This window comes from Gekko japonicus, unplaced genomic scaffold, assembly GCF_001447785.1.
Source record: "Gekko japonicus isolate JY-2015 unplaced genomic scaffold, Gekko_japonicus_V1.1 scaffold57, whole genome shotgun sequence".
Lineage (NCBI taxonomy): Eukaryota > Metazoa > Chordata > Lepidosauria > Squamata > Gekkonidae > Gekko > Gekko japonicus.
Genome location: NW_015160208.1, coordinates 1,774,931 through 1,786,120, shown reverse-complemented (window position 1 = coordinate 1,786,120; position 11,190 = coordinate 1,774,931). Strand labels below are relative to the sequence as shown.

Below are 11,190 nucleotides of genomic sequence, written 5' to 3'. Positions count from 1 at the left end.
ATTCCGGAATTGTTTCTGGAAATGAACTTTTCATGACCCAGAGGCTCCTCCTAACTATAGTCTTTAAAAGTGCAGTTCCTCAACAGAGTTACGCTCTTCTAAACCCATTGACTTCAGTGGACTTAGAAGGGTGTAAGTCTGTTTAGGATTGCACTGTGATTTTAGCTGAGAGCATAGCTTCATGGACTCCAGTTGGAATGACTGTGTGAATTAAATGAATGTATTTTGGGGTCCAGAATCTGGGATCCGTTACAGCTCTGTGCTCATTTTTAGCATAGTAAACCTGCCATAATTACTTTTCTATAACTTATTTGTACCTCTCTTTACCTGTTGTTCACTTTTTCTTAAATTTCAAAACTCACATTTAGCCTTCAAGCAAGCACACAAGGCTTGTAGCCACAATGTAATAAACATGTGCTGAACAAATTAAATATTCACTATATGACTAGTAACCCACAGTAAGTACCAGATGTGCTAACTAACCTCTTAAGCATCAGGTACAAAATAAACAGCCTGCCATCATCCTTGAGCAGTACAGAGAGAGATGTGGAGCTGGGACTAGGAAAGCTGCCTTTGTCCTGGGCTCCTTGGTGCGCTGATGTGTTCTCTGGTTGCTGTGGTCGTGGGTTTGCTGTTGTCATGATGGCCATCTGCCCTTTTTCTTTACAGCAAATAGATGAGATGCTGGCTGGCAGCTTCACAGAAGAGGATGAAGATGCCATTTTAGCAGAATTAGATGCCATCACTCAGGTGAGTGTTCATCCTGCTAACTGCATTTTGAAGTGGTATCTCTTTCATGACATGGGAGGATTCCCCCCCTCATCCCATAGATCTGGCAGCTGATGCAATTCTAGTACAGAGAGATCTTAATTATTGCTGCCTGCTTTTGTTTTCTGAGCCATGAGGGAAGACAGCCTAATCCATTCTTAACAGCATTTTTCTACCTATTATGTTTTGCTTTCCTGATCTAGCTGTCATTCTTGCTGTATCTGAGGAAGTGAGCAGTGACTCATGAAAGTTCATACCCTGTCACAAATTTTGTTAGCCTTTAATGTGCGGCCGGACTTTTGCTCTTTTCTACTGCTACAGACAGACTAACATAGCTACCCATTTTGCTTTCTTAATGTTCGGCTGAAAGCGACCCTTCCAGAGTAGAATCTGCTAGAATAACACATTCACCTAATTCATTATTATGAAATAACAAGTGGGAACACTCAAGGACTTGCGGAAGGCATCTCACATCCCCCTCCACTGCTATTTCCTCTTTGCCTTTCCTGAAAGCCCCTGTAGTCTCTCCCCTTTTCCTGCTTTATTCTCTTGTTTTAGAGTTGCCAACCTCCGGGTGGGGGCTGGAGATCTCCTGGAATCACAACAGATCTCCCAACTAGAGAGATCAGTTCCCCTTAGAGTTGCCAGATCAAGGTTGGGAAAGCCCTCAAGATTTGGAGGTGGAGCCTTGGAGGTCAAGGTTTGTGGAGGGAAGCAAACTCAGTAGGATACAATGCCATAAAGTCCATCCTCCAAAGCAGCCAATTTTTCCAGGGGAATTGATCTCTGTCATCTGGAGAGCAGTTGTAATTCTGGGTGATTTCCAGCCCCCACCTGGAGGTTGGCAACCCTAGTTCCCCTGGAGGAAATGGCTGCTTTGGAGGGTGGAGTCTATGGCATCATAGCCTTCAGAGGTCCCCCCTCCTCATACCCCAGCCCCCCCCCCCGCAGATTTCTAGGATTTTCTTAACCTCTTTCCCGCCTCTCGGCAATCCCCATATCCTCTCCCTGTCTCATTTTCTCCTTCTCAGCCATTCACCAATCTACCTTTTATCTACCTTCCATCTTCAGCTATATTTATTTTTTATTTACTTCATTTGTACCCCACATTTCTCCACAGTGGGGTCCAAAGCAACTTACATTATTCTGTTCTCTGTTTTATCCATATAACAATCCTGTGAGATAGGTTAGGCTGAAAGTATGTGACTGGTCCAAAATCAGCCAGTGAGCTTCCACAGCAAGATGGGGATTTGAACCTGGGTCTCTAAATCTCTAACCATTACACCACACTGGCTTCAATAAGGTGGCTGCTGTTGAATACTAGCAAGGAGCCGCCAGGCCTAGTTCATCATGTAAATCAGGTGGTATCAAGTCACCCAGATGTTGCTTCCAGCCCTAGGGTTGCCATCCTCCAGGGGGGGCCTGAAGACCTCCCAGAATTACAACTGAACTCCAGACAACAGAGGTTTGTCCCCCTGGAGAAAATGACTGCTTTAGAGGGTGGGCTTTGTGGCATTATATTTGACTGAGGCCTCTCCTGTCCTCAGACCCTGCCCTCCTCAGACTCTACACCAAAATGTCCTGGAATTTTCCAACCCAGAGCTAGCCCTAGCCATGCCTGGCCCCATGAGTTCTCCCTCAAAGGCCAAAATACGGCTGGAAAGGGCCCTTCATTTTTACTCATAGAAATGTAGCCTAGAATTAGGGTTCCCAAGTACTTACCACGATCCGGCGGGGAAAACATGCTCCCCAGCCGGACCATTCCTCCCTGTAATGCAGCATGCCGTCGCCAGGAAGTGACGCTGGGCAGCGCTCTGGTAATGGGGCTGAAAACTCGATGGTACCATCAAGTTTCGAGCCCCATTGCCAGAGCGTCGCCCAGCGTCACTTCCTGGCGACGGCATGGTGCGGCGCATCCGTTGTCCCCGCAGGAATGATCCTGCAAAGACGTCTGTGTCCCCCGCCAAATCACGGTAAGTACTTGACAAGCCTGCCTAGAATACTGTGGTTGCCTAACAACAGCCCCTGAGGGAATCCATTGCTTAAACCTATAGGCGCTCCTTTTATCATTTTTGAATTTTTTAAGCCTCCCAGTGTGTTTTTTTAGTCTCCACATTTTCCTGCAAACATAGGGTTTGTAAAAAGATCAGTCTTACCTGTTCACAGCTCCAGTCACTGGATTTAAGTAGTACCCCAAGATATCCTGACCTCACCATTAGAATATAAGATTGCACCTAGTTTCCATTTCTATCCAGGTCACTGTTGATTAACACTTGCAGGTTGGCCGTATGTCATTATGCACTGCTTATACCAGAGAAATTCCAAGCTGCTTTTTCTGAAGGCAGTTCAACTTTTGTGGCAAATGCAGACAGCTGTTTATACAGACCTTTGCTTAGCACTCAGCCTCAGCAGCAAGGGGGAAAGTAAAATAAAGATCACTTCCCAAGACCGACCACGTTTGCAAGTTGCAGCCAGTACATTGACAGAGTCGTTATCTTAATTTACTGTATCTTGATCAGCACAAAAAGGACCCAAAGTAGAGATGTTTGCAAAACAGTAGGATGATTCTTGCTAGAAAATTGGTGAAAATTTAGTAAGCATGCATCACATATGTTCATTGCAGTTTTTAAGAGCGAGACTCCTGCTGGGGAATGTGCTGTAGATCATGGACTTTGCCTGTTTATTGAGAAGCTCATCATCACTGTGATCAGTGGCACTTGCTCCCAAGTCAGTGCAGACGGAATTACAATCATAATTTGCTGACTGGCCAGTTGACCTCTGGAGTGGCCCAGGCTTCAAGATATCCTCCTTGGTCTTCTGAGGAGTTGCTGGAAACTGAGTGGGAGGTGACAGTGTCCCAAGTGACCAAAAAAAGTCCAGCTGAGCATGACCCCAGAGCCCATTTGGGTGCCGATTGTGCAGTTGTGCTGGTGACACAGAAGTACTCCTTTGCCAATGAAATGCCATTAGGGTGAGAAATCCCAGTCGTCCTTTAACCCAGAAGAATTGTGACTTATTTGCAAAGTATGTTGAAGATAAATTCGCTTGCATCGGTGCTGAATTGGATGCTACTTCCATAGAAAGTTCCATACCTGAAGCTAGCTTGGTCTCTGCCTGTTGCATTTGCTTGGGTACATTTAAGTTGGTTTCACTTGTGGAGGCAGGAGGAGTTGGCTTTAGGCCACTGATCAGGCAAGAGGGCTCTCACTTCAGCTCTTGATGACGGCAGTGGCGAAGGGTTTGCAGATGTTAACCAGAGAGCTATGCTGTGATACCTGCCAGGAAGTATCTCTGCTTGTCAGAATCCATTAGTGAAAGCATTGTAAACTGGCCCTGCTGTCTTTCCAGGGCAACATCTCTCTGCCCAGTTGCTTAAGCAGGCAGCCTGGCAAAAAGGATAAATGCTTTAAGAACCTTGTGTAACCTAGAAGCGACTCCTGAGCTCAGCCATATCTCAGCGGGGGGGGGGGGGGGGAGTAGTCCTCCCTATGAATCAAGACGTTAGCTACAGTTTTCTGTTGCAGAATATTAATTCCACAGTGTGCCCTGGCTTCTTCTTACAGGAGCAGATTGATCTTCCAGAAGTTCCCTCAGAGCCCCTCCCAGAAAAGATTCCAGGTAGAGGGGTTTTTTTCCTCTTTCCTTTGCTTTTCTCTGTTGGTGATCTTCCTGCTGCGCAAAGCGGGGTGGGACCTTTTTGGGCTTGTTTGCATCAAACATATCACCAGTGGAGGCTTGGCAGGTGCTGTGCAAAGGTCAAGTATAAAGGATCATCAGTACCCTGATAATGGCCTCCTCACCCCCTTGTGCTTATTGTGTCTTACTGCAGCCATAATAATAATAACAACAATAACAATAATGATAATAATAATTTACGTAACAGTTAAGAGGTTTCAAAGGGCTTCTCATGTTACAGCAACTCTGTACAAGAGGTGGACAAGAGGGGTGGGGTCTTTGAAACCCATTAATTTCAAGGCAGAAGCCAGTTTTGAGCCAGGAACGTCCTGATTTGCAGCTGAGTCCAGTGGCCAGTGCCACTGACTACACCAGCTCTTATTTGGGGGGTCGGGAGACTGCGATGAACGATCCTTTGGGGTGGCTTAAAATTTTATTTTACATAACATGCACACACTTCCTCCTTCTGGTAAAGCATGTAAGGCAGCATTGTGAAGACCCACTAGGGACGTTGTTATGGTGCTGAGTTCATGCAGAATGGGCTTAAGTAGGTGTACAGAAGCAGCTGGACAAGGAGCCATAACCACTTCCCTGCCCCACCCCAATTCTGCAGTGCCATGAAGGTCTATAATTGAGTGTTAATTAATTGCTTCTTCCAGAAGATCCTGTTCTTTGTCTTTAGCCACACACCTGCTGTGTTTGCTTTTAGAAGCAGAATTGCCATGGTAGAGAATGTAAAACTGTGACCTTTAGGAGCCCATTATTTATTTATTTTGTTTATTTATTCTTTAGATTTGTATCCCGCCCTCCCCGAAGGCTCAGGGCGGCTAACAAGGGCATAAATGCCAGATTAAAACAGTAAGAACAGTATAAAAATACAATAATACAACATAGTACAGTTATTTAAAATATCGGTGCTCCAATACTCACTCCGAATCATAAAACCAAGATGGTGTTCTGAAGATGTTATAACAGAACAACAGCAGTATATTTCCCCACAACCCTGTCATCTGCCAGGGACGTCTCGCACCCCCGATGATACCCGCACCAGTGGTGGTAGAGTGCGGTGATGGGAAAAGCGTTGGTGGAATAATGGTGGTGGCGGCTCCTACTCGAAAGCCTGGCGGAAGAGCTCCGTTTTGCAGGCCCTGTGGAACTTCACAAGGTCCCGCAGGGCCCGGATCTCTTCTGGGAGCTCATTCCACCAGGTAGAAGCCGCCACCGAGAACGCCTTGGCCCTGGTCACAGCAAGTTTGATGGTCCTGGGGCCTGGGATATCCAGGAGGTTTTGGCTCCCCGACCGTAGTGCCCTTGGGGGAACATGCGGGGAAAGGCGGTCCCTTAGGTAGGCCAGACCCTGGCCATATAGGGCTTTAAAGGTAAGAACTAGCACTTTGAAGCGAATCCGGTACGCCATTGGCAGCCAGTGCAGCGCTTTCAGCACAGGCCAGATGTGATCCCGTCTAGGGAGACCCATCAGCAGCCTGGTTGCAGCATTCTGCACTAGTTGCAGCTTCCGAATTTGCGACAGAGGCAGCCCCATGTAGAGAGCGTTACAGTAGTCTAGCCTTGAGGTGACCGTCGCATGGATCACTGTGGCCAGGTCATCACGGTCGAGGAAGGGGACCAGCTGCCACGCCAGCCGAAGATGGTAGAAGGCTGACTTGGCAGTGGCTGCTACCTGGGCCTCCACCGTTAAGGAGGAGTCCAGGAGCACCCCCAAACTCCTAACCTCCGACGCCGGCACCAAAGGCGCCCCATCGAAGGTCGGGAGAGGGAGCCCCAACCCCAGACCGATTCGACTCCGCCCCAGGACTTCCGTCTTTGCCGGGTTTAGTTTCAGCCGACTCAGTCTGAGCCAACCAGCCACGGCCTGTATAACGCCCGGTGAAGGTCATCTGGGGTGGAGTCCGACCGGCCGCCCAGCATCAGATAAAGCTGGGTGTCATCTGCATATTGATGACACCCAAGCCCACAACTCCGGGCAATCTGGGCAAGGGGGTGCATGTAGATGTTAAACAACATCGGGGATAGATATGAATCTGCTCTGGTTTCTGAGGTCTTGAGAGAGAAGATTTCCAGGTTTTCTGTTGCATTAAGGCCTAAAAACCTCATGCATGCCCCCTCCCCAAAAGAAACTATGGAAAGGGTAGGTGCTTTGGTGTTTACAGTCATCTGCTCTGTTTAAAAAGACATACTTCGTGACTGATGTCAGAGTCATACACATAAATAACAGAAGTTGTTTCTTATCTGTTCAAATTACATTATGGAAGCTCTCAGTATGATTCATACTTTTGCCTTGAAGGGTAGATATGGGCACCTGCATGCATCGGTACTTTCCACAACAAGGAAACGATTAACCAACGTCCACAGGGAGCTTTCGTTCACACAGGGGAATAATGGCCCTTTTGTACTGTTGCAGTCTCATCCATCTCTGCCTGCAGCAGAATCTCTCACCGCGGCCTCGCCCTCCCTTTAAAAGGGTGGAACCGCAGCGTGGGAGGGCAGGGGCCATGGCTGGTGGTCATCAGTTGAACAGGAAAGCTGCAGGGGGTGCCCCCGCCCAGGCTCAGCCTCTCCTTGGAGATGGGGGCTTTTATTGGCATTGTGCTGAGAAAGCTCATCCTCTTTTCAGCTGATCCGTCTTTAGCCAGCAGAGTTGTTGAACCGTTATCACTGCAGCACCACGAACACATTTATGCTCCATTCCTAGCCTGACACAAACGCGCAGCCATTCAGGAAAATATCCAAGGAAAAATAAAGACATTTTCTTAATGAGACCAAATTCATGGGGATCTGTTTAAGTAGTGGATTGGGAAGTTGTGAGAGCACATGATTGTAGGTTCAAGTTCTATCCATCTCCCCTCCCTACTCCAAGCCCAATTCTTTCCATTGAAGGGAACTTGATAATATGACAGGCCTTTGCCTGGGACCTAGGAGAGCTGAGTTCAAGATACGCATCAATCCAAGGACAACATAAGACATTAGTTAGAGTTGAGAGGATTTTTACTCCCCCAGAGAGAACTAAATGAGGTTAACTTGTTCCTCTTTATGCAACTTTTCCCCTTTTTAGAAACATCGCCCATCAGAGTCAAGCCAAAGACGGAATTGGTGGCAGCGTCTTAACTCCGCTTCCTGGGAGACCACTGCAGGGAATCCGGGAATCCCAGCGTGCCTGGGGGGGTGAGAAGGGCCTCCGTGGTATCCTGCTGGCAGTAGACAGCCATGCTGGAGCAGATTTCCTGCACGGAATGGAAGCTGCAGCTGGTTATTGTTCCTATATCGAGATGAATTTTTTTTGTAGTGCGATCTCTCCTCCTCTTTTGTATACTGGATTAAACAGTGACTCTCAAACCCTTGAAGCCAAATGCTTTCTGCAGAGCAGATTCCAGCTGCAAACCTGCCTCGGATGCCAGCGCAGCCTCTTGCCTGTGCCCTCCTGTTGCCCTTTTGAGCTGAGGCGCTGTGAACAGTTACAAGTTTTTCTGCTATACTACAGAAAGAACTGCTGGGGATGCTCTCGGCTTTTGTCTTGACTCTTTTTCAGTTCTCTGGATTTTTGAGTGGATTCTCTTGGCAGGAATGGATTTCACAAACATCAGGTTGTACCTGTTAGACCTGCTTGCTTGACAGTGGGATGGGAGTATCATTTCTGTGGGTAGTGATTTCTTCTTGTGCTAACCCACTAGTGGAGATACCAGAAGAGCCTCCCAGGTTGAAATTGTGCTTGGGAGGTGAATATGGTTATAGTTCTATGCAGCAGGAAGCAGAGCCAGACTGGGTCTCTAAAAGACAGAAGGACTATTTCCCACTGGGTTGACCTAAAGCACTTGCTAAGAATTCATACCTAAGCATCCCACACAGGAACTGGATCGCGATGGTGGGAACTGTCTGCTGTATCTACTGTTCCTCTGCTTACAAGAGGGAGGAGTCAGGAACATGGCGAGTCAGTGCTACCCACATGGGGCTAAACATCTTCCCCTCCCTTTATTATATAAGACCTGAATTATTCTTTTTTTCTCCTGAATGTTAGAAAGGGCTGGATCCCGGTTAACTCAGTGGTATTGCTGGCTGCTTTCCTTGGATGGTGAAAACTTCACTCCAGGCCACGTGACTTCAGGCACCCTTAATCTCTGGCCTGAGCTACCCTTGCAGTTGGTAACCTCCCGGGCTGTATCCCAAATTCTCTGTCCTTTAGAGCCAGCTGGCATGCACTGATGCTTGTATCCATATTACCTGCTGTGGTTGTGTGGCTTGTGTCTCTGTAGGGGCAGTTACATAGGCCAAAGCTGGGTGAGGGGCGAATGTCCTTGTGGCAATACATACCTTAAGAATAGTAGAGATTCCCACCAGCCAACCTTTTTGCTCCCTGGAGCCCACAGCTTATAGCTGAAAACAGTCCCCGTCCTACCCTGACTGGCACATACAATTCTATCGTCGTGTTCACACAAAAGAAGAGGAGCATAATTGGGCATTTTGGAACGTGATGTATTTGCAGAGGGTTTTCACCCTTTGGGTCTGTTGTTTGAAGGCATCCTAGCTGCGTCCTTCTCCGCTGGCAGCTTCTGTTGTACCAGCCATTGTCTCTAGGGCTCAGCTTCTTAATGCCACATCTGTAGTGTCCCCTTCCCCCAAATACTGTGAGTAATGTTCAGATTGCTAAGCAATGAATTAGATAGATCTCCCTTGAATCCATTGTTTACACTTAAATATCCTCCCTACTTTTATAATGGTGTTGGGTTCACATTGCAGCATTGGTCTTGACACCATTCAGCCAGGCTTAACACCAGAGAGTGAACCAAGAAAAGTAATGTGATTTCTTAAAGAGCTGGTTTGCCTGTTGCTTCCTGCTGTTATATTCATGGTGTCCACCAGGCGGCAATCATGTCCTTGCCTGTTCCATTGCTGTGGATGGGAGACTGTTACTTCTTTATTCCTCCTCCCTTTTGCTCAGCCTCTCGCTCTGGGTTCCTTTTATTTGTTTGTTTTTTAAAGCAAATGGAAAAATGGATGGGAAGGAACATCAGGCTTTCCCCCTAGGAATTATATTAACATTCAGCTCCCTTGTGAGGATCCTTAGCAAGCTCTGTTGGGTCCAGTTAACCACTGAGCCCTGCTGCCTGGGGGAGAGGAAAAAAGTGTTTTTTCTCCTTCACTGCTGATAAGTACAGACAAGGGAAAGCTCTTGCGAAGACTGGTGTTTTCTGGCCCTGTGGGAGACAGCACTGCAGATGAGCAGAAATGCCCTTTGAAAGGAGCCTCCGGAGCTACCAAAATTGCTGACCTCCTCTGATTTCTGGGTGGGTGCTTCTGTGGCTGAAACCAGATTGAATTTGAGCTGCTGTCCTGCCTCCATGAAAGCTCCAGACACTCCAATTTACCTGCGTGAGCAGAACATTTCTCTCTCTCGAACTGAACTGCAAAGGCCAGAGGCAGAAGCAGGTGCGGTACAGGCGATAACAATAAAGTGTTTCTAACACAATCACTGTCTAGGCTCTGTCTTGAACTGTGGAAAAAATGGTGCTATCTTCCTAGGAATCTTGAAGTATTGAAGCAAGGTGGCTCACGTAGGGTGGTTTCTAGGTAGAGAGGCTTACCTCTGGGGAAAGGGTCTTTCAGAGAGAGACATTAATGGCTGTGTCAGATGCAGAGATGATGGCTAATGGCACTTTGCAAACTTAGTATATACGCAAAGGGCGGTGATAACTGGTTGGTTGTTAACCAGCTGCTGTATCACTCCACGGTATTGTTAATAGGCCAGTGAACATAATATCCAGACACTGTAGCATCTGACGTGGCTTTTCAGGAAATCCAACCTGCTGCAGAAAACAGTCCTAGAAGAGGGCATTATTGCCAGTGAGCCTTGACTTTCTGTGCTGTTGGGGGGGGGGGGGCGACTAGGATTTTTTCTTGCATAATCTTGTGCTTCAGATTTAGAACTTTCTGTTCTAAGGAGTTTTGCTTCACAAAGAGCATCCCCCAGTGACTGGTGTCCCTCAAGACATTGCTGAGAAGTTGTCCAGAAGGCAGCAGCATCTCTTCTGGTGTTCCCACTGCTACGTCTTCTGGGAACAGCAGCCTTTAAGCTCCATACGAGTGGTGTCCTTTCTACCCCAGCCAGCCATCCCTTGTGGCCTACACAGTCCTCCTATGGAGGAGTTCCTTCTTTATTTGGTGGGAATTGTGTAACAGCTCCTCTGAAGACTTGCCCTGATACAGTTTCTATGCCAACCCAGCACAGTACAGGGCTGACAGGAGAAAGACGTGAGGAGAGGGGAAATTCCTCTGATGTGGCCAAAAGTGGCGATTTCTGTATTTTATGAGGTAAACACTAACATTGAATCCAAAGGTTGGTTGGGTTAATTAGTGGAACTCGTTGTTGCCAGTGCAAGAGAGTAGAGATTTATGCTGATTTCTCCCTCTGAGTTCCTGAATGGCTGCTTGTAGTGAATGGGACCCTCAAGGGTGAACTGAGGGTTTACAAAAAATCACCCCCGTTCTCACTGGTGGAAACCCATGTTTGGAGTTAAAACCCCACGCCTTCTGTTTCATAAGTGTTTTTTGCTCCTTGTGTTTCAGCATTCTTCTGTCCTGGATAAACATCTGAGGGAGCTATCCAAGGCACCTGCTGTGTTAATAGCAGGAAATGCTACCTGTTCCATCCATCCTCAAGATTTTCCAGAGAAGGTATAATTTCCATCCAAGGAGGATGAAGTGGTGTTTCTTGGAACTAGTAGCAATTTCCTT

At 47.3% G+C, this 11,190-nt stretch overlaps 1 protein-coding gene across 2 annotated transcripts in view; it reads left to right on the top strand.

Moving 5' to 3' along the window:
• CHMP6 (charged multivesicular body protein 6) overlaps positions 1 to 9,895 on the top strand; it is a 19,542-nt gene extending 9,647 nt beyond the window's left edge. For both annotated transcript variants that reach the window (XM_015408712.1, XM_015408720.1), the window contains exons 6-8: positions 670 to 750; positions 4,332 to 4,386; positions 7,517 to 9,895. In XM_015408712.1, coding sequence (XP_015264198.1) covers positions 670 to 750; positions 4,332 to 4,386; positions 7,517 to 7,569 — 189 coding nt within the window. In that variant the 3' untranslated portion in view covers positions 7,570 to 9,895. The remainder of the gene's footprint in view (positions 1 to 669; positions 751 to 4,331; positions 4,387 to 7,516) is intronic.
• The last annotated feature ends 1,295 nt before the right edge of the window (positions 9,896 to 11,190 follow it).